Source organism: Streptopelia decaocto (assembly GCF_964273445.1).
Source record: "Streptopelia decaocto genome assembly, chromosome: 3".
NCBI classification, from domain to species: domain Eukaryota; kingdom Metazoa; phylum Chordata; class Aves; order Columbiformes; family Columbidae; genus Streptopelia; species Streptopelia decaocto.
The window spans coordinates 24,646,556-24,667,686 of NC_138656.1; the positions used below are offsets into that span (position 1 = coordinate 24,646,556).

The following is a 21,131-nucleotide window of genomic DNA, read 5'->3' on the forward strand; positions in this document are numbered from 1 at the left end:
CCCTATTATGTGTGCCTACCTTTAGGTAGAACAGCCCATGTTGCAATATCATTATTTAAAAAATTGCTTTGTTGAGAGATCCTGCCTGAGCCTATTATATTTGCAAAACAATTGTTTCCTACACCTGCGCAACTGCCTAAACAAAAAGATTTGTTTGTTTTTGTTTTGTTTTTTTTTTTGTTGTTGTTGTTTTGTTTTTAAATGATCTTGTTCCATACTTGGTGACTTGGAAAGACACTGGTATCTTTTCAACAAGTGCTTCCTACCTCAGTATCGAAGCAGAGCCAGGACAACTCCAGGAGCCATGACTGTGCGGCACTGGCCCAGCAGCTCTCAGGGTAACAGAGACCAGGTGAAAGGAAGAAATGCTGGGTGACCTCCTCACCCAGACAGACCTTGCCTATGAGCTGCTCAGGAACAACTTTTTCCCCTCTTGATGGCTGTAAAGGATTGTTGACTTTGGATCCCCAAGACTTGGACAAATCCAAGGAAACTGGGCTGCTTCCTCAGCAAGCTGGAGAAAATGAGTCCCAGGCCTAGGGAAGACGAGGGGCTTTGAAAAGAAATTAGCTCTGCTTCTGCCTCTAATACCACTCTGGCTTTTTTCAGGGAATTTTTGTAGTTTGTATAGCTTTTACCACCAGTCAGATGATACTCAGGTTACATTAAGGCTGATTTCTGCTTTTTCATTCCAAAAGCACTACCCCTCAAACTCTGCAAAAAACTCAAATGTTTTTATTTTAATGTAATAACACTGAACAGTATAATAACAATAATAGCAATAATAAAATCTTTTAAATCTCAGAAGTTTTGCTGGCACACATGTTTGGAGGGAGAGACCCATCCAGAGTTCTTTCTGAAAGCTGGTACTTAGTCCTAATTCACAGCAAAGACCTTTGCTGCTGCCAGTTGCCAGGGAGACCAGAAATACTATTCAGGCTTGGAGGGATCTTTTGTCTCAAGCTCTGCAAAAGCTCTCACTGAGCATTTAAGGCCTTCTTCATTTTCTGTCATTTTAGGGGAGAAAAAGAGATGGAAATTTGTTATGGCAGGAAAAACAAGCATCCATGGAACCCAATCATTCGCACAACAACAATAACCTCAAAAGAACAGCTCAACAAAACCTTCTCTCCAAGAAAAGAAAACAACTCCAAGATAAAAGAAAATCTCCCTTCAACAAGCATGATAGGCTAGTTAGTATACTCCTTCTTCTAATAAGAGTCTATAGAGGGCACACAGAGTAAGAAAATACTGTAAGGATTCAGGCTTGCTGCCACCAGCAGCAAAAATAAAGCAGCCAAAGAAGAGGTGGACACACTCTGTCCTTTATTTTCTTGTGTAAAAAAGGTTTAGGACAGAAACACAGGTCCTTTAATAAACAAAACTATACAAAAAAACCCAGTGCCCTAGATCTTTTGTAAATCTTAATAAGCATCTAGTGAAACAGCCAAAATGATTAAAAGGGTTTCAATAATTCTAACCCTTCAGTATAATGGCAAAATTTCTACCCTTACAGGATCTGATCTTCCATATCAGCTGCTCACAAAAAACAAAACCACCAAACAAAAAACCAAACAAAACCTTGTTATAAAATAGCTTACAATGTACATAAAACTACAAAAGTTGTAGGCCATGTGTTTGAGCTGGTCTGCTTACATTCCCAATAACTACTTTTGAAGTCAGCATTGTACCTATATAAACCTAACTGAAGTTTAGAGAACCATTAACCTAAACACATGGGCACTAAACACACTCTTTTACATTTCAGATTTCTAGAAAAAAAAATTAAAATATTTCAGATTGTCAAATGTCCTTCAGTTGCATTCCCTGCACATGGAGTATAGGCATAACTAAAACATCACTTACGTTGCATTTGAAAATGCATATAAAAAACCTGGGAAAGTCAGCAGATTATGACCACAAATATTTTGTTGCTTATCCAACAAACCATTTGTAGAAATTGCACAGTAGGAGTCATCCTGTGGTTTACAACTCAAGCAAACCACTTAGGCTACTCCAGCACAGCTCTCCAAGGCCAAAACAGTAACAAACAGCCATATAAAGTATTTACAAAGTAGAGTTGCTTTCTTACACTGACAAACCTTTCTGTTGACACTAGTACCCACAAGAATCTTTACCAGAAAACTTTAGCCTGTCACTCCATTGCCATTCTTACATAAACAAATTTCATTTTCTGAATGAGAACAACTTCAAAGTTCGGCCAGACTGCAAGCGTCTGCAATATACCAGTTCTTTCATTTTAATTAACCTGAATGCATCATTTCATCTAATAATTAAAACTTGGAAGTTGTTTGTTTTTACAAGCCTTTCTAAACAATCGTGTAAGCCAAGTTATCATTAACGAATTATATTTTATAAGCAGAATAACCAACAGCAATTCTGAGTTCAATGTTAAGATATTTTATTAAAAATATAATATATTAAAATGTAACCAGGGTACTCTACTTACCATTTTCACTATGTCAGCATAAGCTGATTCAACAATCACTCCACGATTTGTTGAAACATATTCAACCAGTTCATTCAGTGTTGCTCTCTTAATTTCTTTGCTTTTCAGGTCTGAAACAGAGTCCATGAAGTCAAAGAGTACACAACACTGTTGCAACTTCTGGCAAAAAAGATCTTGCTGTTCATTGAAGGTGGCATCTATGAAGACAGAAAAAAAACAAAACCAGAAAAATGACACTTAAGTCTGTAGAAGCAAACTTGGGTTTTCTAAATCTATTTTGTCAACTAAAATTTGCATAGTTAGCAGTTTTTTATTATGGGGAACAGCATGGTCTATAGTCAGAAAATTAATAAACAGTATTGTGAAAACTGAAACTATCTGTTTAAGTATGTTAGAATGAAAGACCCACCATTCACAACTTGTGTTTCATACAAGAAATAATGAACATATGGCAGTAAATACATTCAGGGAAAAACAAGTTCCTGAATTAACTTTATTTGAAATACATAGACATTAATAGGTACCAGCTTTCCCCCATCAAAAGTCATACACAGCAGCAGTGCATCATACTAACCTTTCATTCATCCGATTTGTCTTGTTCTGTTCCCTAATCCTTTATTATGTAACCTGCTTAAAAGCTGTAAAATCTGCTTTGAAGGAACCTTGTCTTTTTAACCCAATGCAAAATACTTCACATAGTTTTGACATCATGTGATGAACGTTTCTCTTAAGAATTAACTCTAATATTTCAAAAGGATCAATCCTGCATTTTCCTGCTTCGGTCTAAATAATTTACTACATTCTTAGTCATGCAAGGTTTTCCAGGTTTTTTTGGCCTATTAGGACTATGTTTGGCATTTTCATTTTAGGGTGCAGTTTCTCTATAAGCTGATAATGTGAAATACCAATGGAGAAATTTTGCTTCTGTCTAAAAAGATGGATTTCTAAGTACTGAATACTTCAAAAACTTAATACATCCTTAAAATGTTGTAACTGTTCAAAAGTTCCACGATCACAACAAAAGCAGCCATGATTCTAACTGATAAATGGTTAATGTGCCTTTTGTTCTTGTTTTTATTTGTTTATTGGGGTTCTAAGCCACTCTGGCAACACAGCATCACTTCATCTATCAGCCAGTAAATATTTCACTTGTTTTGGCAAAACATTTTTCCTTCCAATTTTATCTGCAAATAAGGAATGCCCCCCCTCGCCTCCCCTTGAAGATTTTTCAAGACCTGTCTATAGCCAGACTACTAATCCCCGAGTTTCCTTCATTCACTGCAGTATTGATATTAGCACTGCTGTTTCATCATAAGGAAATTATGAAGGCAAGAAAGAGGCAACTTCCTTGTCATACCACGTATTGAAAATCTGAAATCTCACTCTAAAGTCTGAACAAATCACAAAAAGATCACATGCTTTATTATTGTAGGATCATTCTAGCTAAGCAAACTGCATTTTAATTTGTAAGTTTAACAACTCAAACAGTCTTTGATAATGCCAGTTCCTCAAGTTTCTTACCAAAACACCTTCCATTTAGTGGCTAGAACAGTCAACAGTGGTTTTAATATTCAGTAATTATCTGGAAAGAATTATTTTGTTTCCATAAGCAAAAAGTAATTGCTAAAATGGACTGAAATGCCTGCACTGTGATCCCAGCTGCTCACTCTGCCCTGAAAGTTCAAACACCAGAATATTGTATTGTATTCCCTTTCCCCATCTGACAGTCATGATCCTATTAACTGAGCATAACAACTTCAATGAGCTTTTGAAAAAGCCAGCAATTACTACTCCATCCTAAAGAACAATTCATACTTCTGAATGTTAATTCTGCAATTTTAACCATTTTTCTTTTGAATAAAAGTCTTGCGAGATGCTTATTTCACTCAGATAACTACAAAGACATCAATTGTTACACCCTGCAAAATAATGAACATCAGCTGTAAAAACATTTGTAAGTTACATAACATTTCAGCTCCAATCTTCTCATATTCTACAGCAGATTGCATGACTAAGTAGTGTATCATAGCAACAAGGCAATAACAGTGACATGCTGAGGAGAAAATCCAAAAAGCCTAATTTAAGGAACTGACACAGGAGGGACAGCTTGTTTTGTTTCGTTGGGGTTTTTCTGACACTAGCCCCAAGCCGACAGCCAGACTCAAACAGGAGTCAAGTCTACTCTTACTTTTCCTCACTACAAACTTTACTGTACTCCAAGTTATAAAAGCCCAGCAGCAAGGCACAGCTAATAGTGTATTTAGCTCATGTTCAACAAAATGAAGCACCATGAAGCAGAATTTCCCTAGAAGTTAAAAAGAAACAATACAGCAGACAGCAGCAGAATACTCCTAATAGTGGTTAAAACAGATTGAGGCCCAAGATTAAAAGCAAGTAACAGGAATTCAGACAAAATAATCAAATCATTTACTACCTTCCCTAGAATATCAGAGAAATCCCTCCATTAACCACTTTTAGTTAGACATTAGGATAACAGAGATGGTATCCCTCCTGCCAGGCACCACCAGTCCATTTCATTAGCAATCTCATCTATCTCCATTAGACATGTTTTCTCAAATGAAAAACCTGCCCATTAATCTGTTTTGTTGCTCATATCATTCAAAGCAAAACCAAAGAAAGTGTTTTCTTCTATTTGTACACCCATTTTGCATACTTATAAAGGGAACCATATAATCAAGACCTCTGCAAGAAAAGAAAATTATGTGCAACCACGGTAATAAATAAGGTAACAAGAAAGCCTGTTCTGTGGTATCAGCACTACCTGTCTTCACGTGCTCAATCCCTGCTTGATATATAGCACATTTGTCCTGGCAATGTCCTGAGAGGTACCATGAGAACCATGGAGTGATCTAGGAAAATTTGTTTGTCAGATCACATTCTTAACTTTTTAAAGCCTTGTCTTTAACTATCCCAGCACAACAGAAGCTAAATAACTCTGCACCACAATAAAATCACACTGCCATAGTTTATTCCCGCTCTTTGAATAAAATAAACTGTGCCACCATAATTGCATCAACACCACAGCTTTTAGCTTTAGTAGTTTAGCAAGCTGTGGCACCATTTTTAAACCAGTTTTAATTTAACATCTACAAAGATTTATACCATACATCTGAAGTTCAAGATAACTGCTTTTCTTCAAATACCCTAAACACCATAAGGACCACAGAAGACAAGGTAGGTTCAAAGTATCACAGACGGCAGATGCCTTGCTAAAATAACCCTGTTGACAGGCTGTATTTTGAGGCAGAAGCAGGGTGGAGAGGGATTAAAATTAAGCCTAAATTACCAGCCTGTCCCTGAATTGCTGCATGCTGTTAGAAAAGACACTTGAGGGGAAAAAACAACAACAAAAAACAAAGCAAACAAAAAAAAAAAAAAGAGGAGGAGGAAAGGAAACAAAGCATGAGGAAGCCTAAAGCAGAGGGAAAGGAGCAAAAATATTTAATCCTACTTAGAAGAGTGTAAGAAAACATATATTAAACCACCCCCTCCAAAAATCCTCTGCACACCATATGATCCAGGTGATCAAAATGCAATTGCCCCAACTTTATTTTCTAGAGGCTGCTCAACAGAAGTGTGAGTTAGGAAATTCTTTAAATCCACTGCTACATTCTTTGAAGGGTTGGTTGTAAATTCATCTGAGGTCCTTGGGAAGGTAGTAATGAGATTTTAGGCAGCCACAGAAAGCTGATTCTTAACTACATATGATGGTAGGAAACACTAAGGACAACTATTTCCATCCATCACCAAAAGATGTATTGTAAATTGTGACTCACTTTAACCATGACTCTTTCTAAGGATATTCATTGCTTCTGGTCATTTCAACAATAGATGGTAAAACGTTTGTAACTGATGAAAATAGTTCATTTGATCCTTGCACTTCCTAATACTGAAATTCTCAACAGACTATTTCTAGTATTTACAAAAACCTGATCGTTACAGACTGTAGCCACAATGTCGAAGGATAAAAAGTTACTGTCCTGGTTTTGTTAAAAAACAAGTTTCTCTTTTAGTGAATTTGCCTGTCAGCTAAAGCCTTCATATTAGCTGCATTTTCCTGGAGAACCAGATACATGTTTTAGTAAACATAGCAATGGAATGCGAAGTTATTGATAAGCATGGATGGACATCTTGCAAGAGGGGCAATGAGAAACAGATGACCAAGAAACTGACCAACTGTGTATAACATTCCATTCACGTGAATACTTCATATAAAAGTGGGAGATCACAAGGATCTCGTCCCTTTTCCTTCTTTTCCCTTCTGCTTATGGCCGACATTAGTAGAGGACCTTGCTAGTCATCCCTGTGAACTGAGGCCTAGTGGGAGACTGAATCCAGCTCTGGTTGGCTGCAGAGTCCAATCCAGGGCTTTGCTGCCGGCTCTGCAGTTGCTGAGACTTTCAAGATTGGTTTTGTATATTTTGTATTATCTTCTCTATTCTTATTAGTAGCATTAGTAAAACATTTTTAATTTTTCCAACTCTCTTCTTTCTGTCCTTATTTTCCTCCCGATCACCTGTCCTTAGTGGGAAGGGGGGGAGAGGGAGGGAGGAGGTTAACAATAAATCTGCCAGGGTTTTATTGTCACCCCGCAATCAAAACCCTTGACAGTTACAAGCAAGTTGACTTGGAAGATCCTCCTGAACAGAAGTTACTAAACATTAAAACTGCATGATTGTACAAATTTGTCTCTAAATAGAATACTTTCAAATTTATAAGGTCATCAATCCAAGTCTAAGTATGGAATATTGAGTTAAAATATATTTTTTTCAGGGAGGGCCCCCCAGAAGTACAGATAGGGAAAAGCAGTTCACAACCAAAGTGCTACCTAACTACCTTGTAAATGGAGAAACAAACATCATCATAGCCCTTGCCAGAGAACCACAATGACGTCTTCCTGCAGTATATTTGTTGCATATGTTTACAGGCATTTATCCTGGAAGGAAGAGGCAGCTACTTCTCCTTTCTCAAAAGATGTGTCTAGCCAAGTACAGAGAACCCAACAAAATCCTTGCTTCTGTAACAGTAACCAGAATCTAAGACCACAAAAACTCCTCTCTCAACTACACAAATTGGAAGTTCAAAAAGCATACTTTCCCTGCCAATATAAAATAAACCCTCTCAGACATCTGCAACAAGTTTCCAGTATTTTTTAAAAAATATCTCTAAGTAAGAATTTCTACTTTTTCCTGAAACCGCTACCCCAGGAATATGCAGAAGCCAGAGAAACAACCATGAAGATTTTCTCTGACAGCCTCTGCAATCAGTTCACATACAGCCCTTCCAAACACTTGGAGGACAATGATATTACGGAATAAGGTCTGGCATCCCTCCTTACAGCAAACTGAACCTGGTGGTCAACCCTACACTTCTACATAATTCCCTGACAAACTGAAATACAGACAAGGATTAACACATGACCAGGACTGTGCCACAGTTGTGTCACATTCCACAGTATGAAGTTTAGCATTTAGTCTCTGTTGTCTGGTTACCTGCACTATGCTATGTGCAGCTGTACTCAATGGTGGAGAGATCTGGTAGAGCAAAATGAGGTCCTAGCGCTGACAGGGAGTGAGGAGCACATGTACTATGAGACATCAAGTGTTTAGCTTTGTTGGCTTTTTCATTTCTTCATAGCAATAAATTATCAACACTGTTGTACAGCCTGCTCTTTTCAGATATATCATTGGTATGGAAAGGGGTTAGTTTGGGAAAATCTAGCCTGGCCTACATGAATCAAGCATAGAGAGTCCTGTTTAGCCTAAATTTAAGATTTACTTCTGTCCTGGGGAGTTGTTCTGTGCATCACTGCTGTGATCTCTCACAGCATCTGAGTGTCAGTATTTATGTTACAAGCATGGTAAAGCATTGTTAAGAAATGGAGTTTTGATGCAGTTGTTACAACAGGGGACAGACAATACGTTTCTGGGTTCTCAGAAGTCTACATCTGCTGCTTGACAGGCAGCAAAATCGCTGGCTGACAATGAAAGAGAGAGGTCTCTCTCCCCGCTACCCCCTATCAACCATTTAATCCTCCTTCTCCCTCCTCTGCCCCCACTGTCACATCCATCCCTCAACGCTGGCTCTGGAACTTGTCAGACTCCTCTGTGAGCTGCTTTAACTCAACCACATGGCCATATTAATGAGGTTAAATAAATGGCTTCTGGAGGGGCCTGATGCACATGAGCTCCCACACGAGGGTAGTGATGGGAACAGAAACTCCTTTCAGCTGCACTGGGCTGTTATTTCAACATCTCCATTGGAACCATATCATCTAACTACAGAGGTGTGAGATAATGTGTAGGTAAGATTTTTCAGTTAAGCTAGCTACTTTTTGAATAATACGTTTCGGGGTTTTTTTGGTTCAGTGGTGGTTGTTTTTTCCTCCTTTTTTTTTTTTTTTTTTTTTTTAATGCTTTAAGCTCATTTTTAAAGAAAAATGTAGGCCCTGTATAAGTATAAAACCTCACTGTACACTTGTCTGTACTGGCAGTCTATAACATTCTCCAGTAATTCCATACACATGTAAGAGAAATTCCCACAATTCCAGCTCTTGGTAGCTCAACAGCCAAAGTAAAACTGGTGGGGCTACTCAGACGAGCACTTGTGCAGCACCTTACGTACTCAAGGAATCTTGTCATCAGTATTTTCAGGTTTTCTATGACCAAAACAACGAAAAATAACAACAAAATCAAACCAAAAACCCAACTTTGCCACCCTAAGGAATAAGTACCATTTGTTAATAGACTAGGGTTGTAGGCTTTCCCCCACCCACTCCATTCGGAGTTCAATAACCTATTTTCACATTTCATGTTACCTCAAAGCCTACAGCTGTTGCTGGAATTCTGGAAGGGGCTGAGTAAGTTCTGTGTGTTTTCAGTAAACACAGCTCTGACTTTCCACGTCAGATAAGGGAGTCAGATAAAACAACATTATATATCTATCTTAAAAGTTAACCAGCTCCCCATACAGCAGTAGGGTTTTTTTCCACTAGCAAAGGAGGTTTGGAAGACAACAGTGGAATAGTATTCTTAAACATCCTGCTACAAGGAAATTCATACTACATATAGGAGATAATCAAAACAAAGACTTGGCACAGAGTTAAAGGTGCAGAAGGCACATTGGTCAATCCTGTCTAGGACCCATGTGCTCATACTAAGACTTAAACTCTTCATTTCAGAAATCACAGGGACTGCAAAGGAGTAATCGAGGTAATGAGCTGAGCTTCTGCTGTAATTCCACTCATAGATGAACTATTCTACAGGCGGTCAACAGGCAGGACTTGTGCTAAGACATCCACATGAGCAATACATTCAAAAATATCCTACCTGCTTAACTGTCCCTATAGCACATTGTTTTATCCAAGTTAATATACACCTTTCTCTAACCAGTTATGCAAAGTCAAACTGCCACAAACAACCAATCCGCAAAAAAATAAACAACAAACCAACCCATAGGAAAATAGCCATCCAAGTAAATTTCCATTTTCTTTTGAAAGAGCTAAGAAATCACAAGTTTTGCTCATTAGAATATTCTCGATTTAAGACTAATTCTGTGACACATGCCAGGGAAAAAAAAGAAAGTGGGGGGGGCAGAAATCACACATTCAAACTAGATGAGGATAACCATCAGCAATGACTTTTACTCACACTGTGGTTTTACAAAGTTGGTTACAAAGGCCAGGCTACAGATAATTTTAAAGTCGCTTACTAGAAGCACTCCTAGAAAGCTATCTCCCATTCAATAACAAATATAGTTTCTTCAGTCTCATCTGCCACCCCATGTGGCCAGCAGTTGACCTTAACAAATCAGTCCAGAAAATCTGAAAAGCCTATCCTGATCTAAAAACATCTGTCACAAATTCTGTGACATGACTCCTTACAGAGATGGCAAACTGCAAGTGATTATCTAGATTGTTTCTACCATCTTCCAAACTTGCTTATAATCTCATACAATTAAGAGTCTCCATCTAGTACCTACATTAAAGGCCTTGATTTCAATGAAGGTTTGAGTCAACCAAGACACTTCAGACTGTAAGAAAGTACCCTGCTCAAGTGCTTTTATATTAATGGCCAAATTTCCAATTGTCTAATTACAGAAGAAAACATGCAGTCAAATGCAAAAGTAACAGAAATTATTATCTTGGTCCTCAAAAAGTTAAATAGCAAGATTCTAGTAACCAGGTCTGCCACAATTCACCTAATTTCTACCACACCTTCTCAAAATGGAGAATTAAAGCACCATTGATTCCTTAAACAAAAAACTCACCGAACTTACCAGTCACTGGAACAAAAAAACACCCTGAAGTCATCCTTAACAAAATGTACAACTTGAACAATACAAAGGTTTCCTCAAGAGCACATCACCAGTTCAGAATGTAACTGAAATTCAGCTACATGCAACAAGAACAACAATAAATCCAGAAAAAAATATTGTCAGATGACCCGGTGCAGTTGAAGCAATACTGCTTCTGAAAGTATCAAGAAGTTGAGCAATTTGTGTATGGTTAACCACATGCAAGTTTTGTTCAGAGCAATACTATATTATAAAAGGCAAAGAAGTTTCACTTCTTATACAACTCCTCTTGTATTTGAAACAAGCTTTCTTCCACCAGTCAGCCAACTCTTACGCTCCCAAGTGCATTCATTTCTGGTTTTGGTATACACTGCTACTGTATTTGGTGTCTTCATTTAAAGACCATCAAGGAGTTTTAGTGACTGATCACATGCCAGGATGGGCCTATCTTGAATACAACCAGAGGCTCTGAGAGCTTAATATTCTCTCCTGCATGCAAGTCATTAGCCCAATTAACGGTTTCACTGGCTTGACAAAGGTGTAATAGCTCATGATTAAGTACTAGTGATCTTAAAATAGGAACCCTGCCTCTTTAAGGGAAATAGTGCTAAATTTAAGGGTGAGAAACCCTATGACATAATTAACATGTACAGCCAGGTCATTATCTGGGTAAGAGCAGAGAGTAATTGATTTCTGCAATGGGAAATTGTTTCTCGCAACATGTGAACATGGAATAGATGGCAACCTTTAACCCAAAGTTACAAAAGTTGATACAAAGGCGTAAGAATTAAAACTGTTTTCTCAAAACAGAAAATACAACTCCTAAATAGCTTTTGTAATATTGAAATGCAACAAAGTTTTTGGTTATGGTACAACATACATGCTTTCAAGAAGTCCTCCTACCAAGAGGGCAAATAAAGGTGAAGGTAAAGTCCTCCATATATAAACAGGTCCTATCTTTACAGTCTAACTCGGGTTACCTCGTATTAGCCCCAGGCTGAAAGCACCCACAGAGCAGCTGGCACACAGCAACTCTGTACTCCTGGCAACTCATGTACCAGGAGCATGAACCAGCAAGACCAGAGAGACTACAGAAAGGGAAAGAGACAACAGACAAAGTTTCTGAGACTGCTGAATCAAAAAAGATCAGAAGGCACAATTGGTACGATGCTGCTTGTTCCTGACACAGGAACTGTTAATTAAACTTCTCGCCAAACACAATTTTGGATTTTCACATGTAATTTTGAAGATGTAAAACAACCTTCGGGTTGTGACAAGGTAGACTCAAGGAACTGTTCACATCCACTCTGCTAAGAATTAAAAGAAAAGGAACTCTGAACAGCTCTGCTCCCTATTTTGCCCCCCCAACAGCTGCAGCAATCTGTCCATACGTTACCCCAGGATAAGACAGCTGAAAAGCAGGTGACAAAGCTGTGTGCCACCCAGGCTCAGTAAAAACTTGAGCTCAATAACCATTACACAGTACTGTATTAAAAACATTCTCTATTCATAGGAACATAAACATTTTGCTTGACCTGAAGACCAAAACACACAAATTTGCACATTTTTAAGGTTGACACAACAGAAACCGTACCTACAATTTAAATAAGTTCCCTTTTTATTAACTGAATTACAAAACTCCTGACTGACTGAAATTATTGTATTTTATAATTAGTGAGCACTGATAATGAAGTATGCCATAAGTGGATACGGTGTGGGAATTTTTTTTTAAAGTCTAACTTTTATTGTTCCCCAATCATCTTGTTACCTTATCTAAGCATAAAATTAGCTTTGAGTAATATGCTGAAGTTGCTCCAGTTTGATATCACATTAGAAAATGCAAGTTAACATTACAAATCAAGTTTGTTTGTATTTTCCCCAGAAACTAAAGAAATATTGTCATTTTCACATGGCAAAGTTAGCGCCGAGTGCAATATAAAAATAGTTTTTATTTGAAACCAAGGGGTTGCTATTAAACAGTACTTCACAGAAGTATAGAAATGCATTTTACAGTTAATTTAATACTTAGCTATTTTAAATGAGTGAAGGAGATGTGCAGGGGTGTGATTTTATAGGAAATCTGTCCCAGGGGAAGCATGCAATCTAGCTTTTCAAAAGCCAAGGGAAAACACTCTTGAATCCCTGTGTAAATCTGGGTAGAAGTTACAGGTATTGGATTAATGCTTTGGATAAATTTTCAAGTTTTCACAAATGATAATGAGATACCTTATGTGGTATTACAGTAGGAAGAACTAAGATTAAATTAGATTGGAAACACAGGTGAAATCCTGGTTCTGCTGCATTCAATGACCTAACTCCCACTGACCTCAATGAGAACAGATCACCCTGAGCAGATGAATATTTAAGCATTTGTAGGATGCTTTTACCCATTTCACCTAAATTAAGCATTTTGCCTCACAAATAAAAGGTTCAACTACTTTTCCTATTTCAACCATACTCTAACAGTTATGTTCTTTCTATCAAAAACTGTAAACATCAAATGTTCAGTAATGAGGGATCCTATACTTTATTCCCATTTGGCAAAATCTCTTAGCTATTTTTAAATTCAGTTTACACCATTTTCATGTACCGAGTTTACTTTGTTCCTGCTTCCTGCTCTTACAGGAAAATACACAAAATGTAAATTAGCAAACCTTGTCCTTATGACTGTATTGTAGGACGCAGCCTAAGTGTCTCTAGGGGGTTCTGACACATGCACCTTAATTTTTCATTTCAAAATAATAATGACTGTTTTCCTACAGAATCCAACAATGCTGATATGCAAAAATTATTTCACACATATAATTCAAAACCTAAGTGCAAGTCTCATTACTTGTTTCTGTTACATACATGTGGAACCAAAATTTACGCTGCTTAACAGGACTCCAGTCTAATACATGTGCCATATTTTAAGTGACCATAGAATTTTTTAATTAAAAACACCATACACTTTCAAAGGCTTTGCCCAGCTACACTAAATTGGAACTTTTTTTAACCCTATTTTTTCCCTCCCACACTTTCCCATAAAATTTTACTTGGGAAGAAATTAACAAAGCAAAAGCTGTGCTTTTCTTTTTTAAAGGACCAACCATCTACAAAAACAAAATAACCTATTAAATCACTTCTAAAAGTTCACATGTTCATGTAGTGATGCTCCCTGCTAATTCTCAAATGCATCAATAGCAGAAGTAAACATTTTTCCCCTCCATATTCAGACAAATGGCTGTAATTTTTTATTCCCGTTCTTCCTTTTACCAGCCTTCCTGGCCCATGCTATATTGTCCTCCTCTAAACTTGCTCACCTCCTCTTTCAGCTTTTCTGAGAAAATCTACTGTGCTGCTTTTACATCTGTTACCTGGAGCTTGTCAACTCTTCAAGTGTGTGATGGTCTCAGATGTAAACTTTTAATCAGTAATTTGAAAAAATAACTTGTATAACATATTGAAAGTTTTCCTGTTATGGTAGAGAGTAGGTTTAATGCCTTTAATTCTCAAGGGTGTAAAAATCACCTACTGGAGTTAGAACATCTTCCTCTTGCAGCACTATTCTTGAATATACAGGTGCAAGTATACTTTTTGTTGTTACTTGTTTCTTGACCTCCCAACTCCACAGCAAAATTCCTATTTATCTTAACTGTATCATATCAATGAAGCTGACAAAAACTACCAATTCCACCAAAGCTTTGCTTGTTAAGATAGTGAGAAATAATAGCAAAGAGAGGGAAGTTGAGAATGAGATAGACATCTCTTACCAATGACAGCCAGGCAGCACAACAGCACTTCTTAAAAAAAAAATATCTATGGCCTTTGCCTTGCACCATATTCATAGCAGCAATACAAGCTACTACTTTAGCAAGCTACAGGTCACCTACGACTCTAATCAGACTGCTGCCTCTTCTCATAGCCCCCACACCCTTGAAATACTAAGGCCTAGTATCCTGCATCTACATTTCACCAGCTTTTCTCAGCTTCATTCCCACCACCCCCAAACATGCAGCAGCCAGAAAGCAGTACTACTGAACACAAGGATTGAAAGTTAATTTTATGCTCTAATCACAGTCACTGCAGTTACGTTCTCCTCATTTTAAATTCTTAAGACTCTCATTTAATGATCTAACTCATCTGCAATCAATTCCTCATGTACAGAACAAAACACCTAAGCCCATAAAGTTTCAAGAAGATCATGGGAAATTCAAAAAGCATGGCTGCAATAAAAAACTATGAAGAAGCTACAAGAGAATATAATAAACATTTCCGGAAAAATGCACAGCCAACGGGAGTGTTGAGACTCTAAATACTGAGCTTAATGAAGCTACTGGAAAGGAGCTGGCTTCTGCTCTCTCTTCACACCTAAGTTTTGGTAATCGGCCCACCAGTTCCATCCCATCTCCTCACCTGTAACACACTGCTGGGTCCTTGCTTGTAGGAAAAATAACATTACAAGTTTTCCATATGGTCAGTTGTTGTGCCTAGCAGTACTACAGACAAGAAAAGCAGAGAAAAGCCATGTATAGTAGCCTCAGAGAGCACAGCAGGTAAGAGTGGCATAGCAGATACTGAGGTATCTACAAAATAGTGTAGTGGATGCTGAATCATCAGTCGTGCTACTGAGATACAAAAGCTACTGAACAGGTCTCAGAATTTGGATCAAATTAAATCAATTTTCATTAAGATCTATGTGCTAAGCTCCGAACTACAGCAAACATTACACCTCAAGACAGTTTGTTGTCTTTTTTCTTTTAATATTGACACTCTACAATTTATTTTTACTCTACTCTTAGAAGCAGTTTGTACTGGTTTTGCTGAAACAAAGAAAATTAGCCTGAGGAATGGTTCCAAATAAAACTGTCCATACTTGGCATGGAAAACTTCAGTCCAAACAGTTTAGCAATGCTGTAAGCAGCTGAGAATAAGGTCTTGTGAAGGAAAATTGTAGGCGACCTTAGCTATTATGAGCTCTGCCTTTAAGTCAAAAGTACACTATGAAATAGGCATCTTGTAGACAACATACTTCATTGGCCATGAACTCAGCAAAACTTCACAGAAACTAGTTCAGTGACTCTGATAAAAATCGATGATTCAGACATTAAAAAGAAGCTGTCACTGTTGGTCCAGTTTCCAGTAGAGCATTTTGCCAAGGGAATCTTATACAACAGATGTTCTTTACTACCTATGAATCTAGTTAGGCTGTGGTTTCAACCTTCAAAATCCACATCCTGTTGTAAGACTATAAATATAATTTTAGCCTGCTAGATTAAAACAGGAGTTATGGCTAAAATGGCACAGAAGCTGAATTCTATATCCTTCACAATGGTAGTGTCTTTTTTCATAAGAACACTAAACATAACCCTTCTGTGCTGAAACAGAACATTAACCTGTTCAGAACTGTTGGTATGACACCTTTTCAAAAGCACTAAATGACTTTAAGAGAGATTTAAAAAAAAAAAAAAGTCAATAGAAGTAATCTTCTTTAGATCTGATAGCCCGAAGGAATAAGTCATTCCATTTTTATTTCCTACAGCAACTAACATTAAATTCAGCACCTGCAAAACTAATATCTGACTAAACTAGAAAGCAACGAATATGGAAAAAGAAATCTGATACTAAGCTGGCACGCAGAAGATGTGAAAGATTTAAATAGAAAAGTTCATGTGAAGACTGTCAATAGGCTCTATATTTAGGAGTTGCTCTTGATGGAAGTATATTCTAAGAGCAAAAATTCAAGTCTAAGGATAAAAAAAGGTCAATTTGTTAAGAAGTGAAGACTAAATGTTCCACTCCGTAAACTAGGAACAGTTCCTTAATATAGAAAAAAAATTAAACAGCCCATTTTTCATTGAACTATTAAAATATTTAAAAATTCTTAAAGCATCTCTAGCTATTATAGATTATCTACTTCTCAAGATAATACAAACTTCTGTTTAGTGAAGTTACAACTTTATAGTGCACCCTGTTGAAATTATGCATGAGAGTTAAACCTAAATTCCTCATAGAACATCCTGATTCTTCATGTGAAATAAAGATTATCTCTCTTAAGGGAAAACTCACTCAAGACTGTAGTTGCAAGGGATGTTGAATACAAAAGGAATAGGATGAGGGACTACAGTAGAGGAAATAACAATGAAACATGACGGAAATTAAAAAGTGCAACCTTGAGACAGAAAACTGTCATTTCACCTCCCAGTATTTGTTAAGGCTGTAGTAAAAGTAAATCATTCTACAATTTTTGAAGAGCATTTTTCTTTGCGGAGAACAAGCAAAAATATTAATATGAGAAGATAACTCCTCTCAGCTGTTTTTAATTCCACTTATTTTTGTCACTCTGAAGCACACACTATATGACTCAAAACATTCCAAGTTTAAGGCTTGAATGAACCCTGATAGATTTTTAATAATGTTACAATTTTATCCATAAGCAAGCTTATTAGGCCTTCCTGTAACATCTCCAAAAAAGCTCAGCTTGAACACAGCATTTGCTTTTCAGTCACATCCAAGCTCTCTCTCAAGGGTTTAAGTAGCAAAAATAGTATTGTTAACACCTATTTTAGACACCATATTTGAATGCTGAAACTACACACTGAAAGGTCTACTTATAGGAAAAAAGCCTGTGGTGACATGGATCTTCCCAAATGGATATTCACTATTGAGAAGATCACAGAAAGGCATCAGGATGTTTATTCATGTTTATTCATTCCAGCTGCACTTGACATGTTTGGTACACTGGAAAAAAAGGTAGATTTGTTTGACAACCTGACAGATCATATTAACTGTGCTAAATAAAAGGAAAGAGTTGTGTTTTCTATTCACGATTTTCCACCTGTTTTTTTACAAGCTTCTTCAATCAAAAATGACAGAAACAAGCATGTATACTTTTACTGTAATGAGTCAGATCAGGTTCCAAGGTCAAGTTGTATCTCTTTTTTTCAAAAATGAAGGTAACTGTATGTGCAGTCTTTTAAAACAACTTGCTATTGAGACAAAATTACCACTTCTTAAGATGTTAAAAATAACACTTCCTTTGCCAGATTTCTTTAAACTCAACACTCCCAGAATTGTTCATTAAGTCACAAAATCCTGCTGTTAACCAGCACATTATTGTGGCTGCAGATTTTTCAAAGGATTTGTATTATGTAAACTATAAAGTAACAAAATGAAAAGGAAATGGGAAAAAAAAGCAACTTCAAGTTCTAACAGGCTTAACAAGCGTTTCTTTTTGTTTTAAATACTCTCTCTGGGTCTTCAGTATTTCTTATTCAGCTTTTAATTAATACAGTAAAATGGACACTCTCCTGAATAACAAACTCATAGGAAACCTGCTAACTGAAGAACACATTACTAATTTATTTTATGTATCGTAACAGTCAGGTTTTGCTGAGCTTCTACCTAAAAATGATAGATAACACCACACACAAAATTAAGATGAATGTTAATGACAACATACAAACTTGCTGCCCCTCCTCTCAATCTCACTCACTCAACAAAACCTCCAAACTGGAATACCTACTATCTGGGACCGTTACCTACTATTTACAGTTATATTTCTTCTCCTAGTAGTGATACAATATGCAGCCAAATTAAGGAATTTTACTAATACATAGCAGCAGTACAATTCACTCCAGAAATATGCACTTCTAAGATTATCCGTCTACAGGCTTCCAAACAACACAACTATGAAAGCACGTTACACAATCTGATTTGGCCATTTTAGTGGCAAACAAACAAGAGCCCCCACATGAAAAACCCACAACATTATCTACCCAAAAAGGCACTTTATAAAGTGGATGAGTAATTTCTGTTTTTCTTCTGGAAAATCTCTCCTTCCAGTAAAATAGATGCAAGTATTTTAGGTCAGTCTGACAAACCTATTGGGGAGTTTCAGAATACTGTTTATACTTATTTCAGAATATTTTTCTTAAAAGCTATGAAACAAGACAGTAACTATAAACAAGATGAAATATTTTACAGCAGCATAATACCAAACTGCTTTTTCATCTACAAAACACTACTTTTCTCCCAATGCAGGCTTCAAACACCTCAGATTTAACCATTTATTTGAAGATATCTCCAAAAGCAAAAAGTCTTAAACCGATTTTCTAAGTGTATGCTGAGCACCCTTAGGCATCAGTATAATGACTGTACTTTCCTTTTTCTGCCCCTCCCTGGGAATGCTGGCTACTACTCTGTGGATGATGATACACCGGCAGCACCACAACTATTACTGAATTCCATATTGGCTTTAAAGAATAAAGCAAAGCTTCATCTTCGTAAGACTTAGTGATTAGAACAAAAAGTTTTTGCAAAATGATACATTTATAAAGAGAGCAAACACTTTCTTTCTAGAAGCTTTTTTTGGTTTAGGGGGCAGGGAAGGTTCAAGAGAGGAAAGGAGAAATGGAGCCTCAAGTAGATGGAGATAAATCATCCTTTGTTCATAGCTACGTCCAGGACAAATGCAACATCACAAACCCAAGGGAGAAAACACACAGAAAAATGCTGCCCAACTTTCTGTTAACTGGCTAGCTGGGATACTGTAACTCATAAAAGTACATTTCGCCCACAATTTATGTTCTGAAGCAGGTTTAGAGGGCAGGTCTTTAAATCATAAGCATAAAGACAGATGTGATTTTCATTTAAGAAATTAAGGCAGTTCAAACTACTATAAAACTCTGCATAACTGAAGAAATTCCTCTGATGGTTTATGGCCTCAGATTCACAAACATCTGAGCTGCTGATGCCACACGAAATTTCTCCATGTTATAAGTAAAAAGCTGTAAAACTGCACTCACAAAACTATAAGACTTAATCATACAGAGTTAAAAATTGAATATTAAAGTCCCAACTCAGCAAAGAATGTAAACTTAGACATTTTGCTGATTTAAGCTGGAATTGCTCTCTGCATAAAGTATGTATGTTTAACTGTTTGCTGGATCAGGACTCAAACTTTCTGAAGTCTGCCACCTATGTGCAATATCTACCAAGTGCTTTTACTAGGTCTCAAGTGTGGGTTTATAAAAATGATCTCTGAGGAAAATACACTGTCTAAACAGTATGTGAATAGCAGAAACTAAATCCTGACTTCAAACAAATTATTCCAGTTACAAATCCCCGAAATCAAACTAGTGTGCCAAGACAGGACACAACTTCAGAGGGAAAAAAAAAAGTACAAAAGAAGCAGCAAGAACACCCCTGCCGTTGTTGAAAGTAACACCCAAAGCCACTGCAACAAACATGCTATAAAAACAACGACAAAACAAAAAAAAAAAAAAGCACCTCCCCGTCCACTCTTCTGCCCAAGTTTATTTGTTTTTAATAACATTTCTGCTAATAGTCTGCTTTATGGGTCATGTACATCTGACACTTGAGAGTAGGAAAAAAAAAATAAAAGTCTTGAAATGCTACAGACATTACTGTAAAAGCCATTAAAAAAAAGACAAAAAATAACACCCTTAATATCTAGGAATATTTTTAAGCTTGCTGTATTTCATTCAGATTTTGGATATTTGCTGTAAATCATTAGACATTTTTTCCACCATCATATGATGCAGCTTTAAAAACCATAAGACTTTAACACTAGTGAGAGTAAAATTAATATGCTGGGTCAAGTAAGGATAATCTCCCCATTGTTTTTCAAGTCCCTGTCAAATACTTTAAAAACAAGTTTATATTCTCTGCCTAATAACTATTTTTGTAATTTTTAAAAGAAAAAAAAAATTATTTTGATGTTCAAAGGTGTGGAAGGTTGCAATTAACTTCGTTTCATTTTTGTTATCTAATTAACTGGGTCTTTTCAAATGTTAACTCCAATACAAAGGATAAAACCTTTGCTATCTGTTTTAATGTTGGCAGCATCTACGATTTTCATTCACTTATGACTGTTCGCATACAGCACTGTGCAGGAAAAGGTCTCTGATGCAACTCCTGCTCATTCAAATAAGACAGGCAAAACGTCATTCAAACATTGTCCAAAAGTGACGGGAAGGAACCAAGAAACCAAAGGAAAACTCTCTCCGGTAACTCAGGATATTATGCCAAGAGGCACAGAGTTCCTCTTTGCAAAATCCCCCCATGGGAGGAGCCACCACTCGCTCCTACGTTCTAGCGCTCAATTCCCTGCACTCCTGAACTCAACTTACCGCTGAGTAAGACCTCAAAAAGCAAACCTGCCCGCCCAACACTTACTCCTAAGTTACTCAGAAAAAGGGTGGCGAAGTTGGAGTCAGTCCCCGGGGCACTAAACGAGAACCGAGCTGCACGACACTTGTATCCGTGAGCAGAGGCAGCGAGCCCATCCGCACACAGAATCACTCCCGCAAAGTCCCTACCTGGCGAGCACCGCGAGTGGAGG

General features: G+C 37.2%; 1 protein-coding gene across 1 annotated transcript in view; it reads right to left on the reverse strand.

The window, feature by feature from the left end:
* The window catches only part of PPP2R5A (protein phosphatase 2 regulatory subunit B'alpha), a 48,213-nt gene that overhangs the window by 25,941 nt on the left and 1,141 nt on the right, over window positions 1-21,131 (reverse strand). The window contains exon 2 of the mRNA XM_082047708.1: window positions 2,471-2,667. Within this exon, the coding sequence (XP_081903834.1) occupies window positions 2,471-2,667 (197 nt within the window). The remainder of the gene's footprint in view (window positions 1-2,470; window positions 2,668-21,131) is intronic.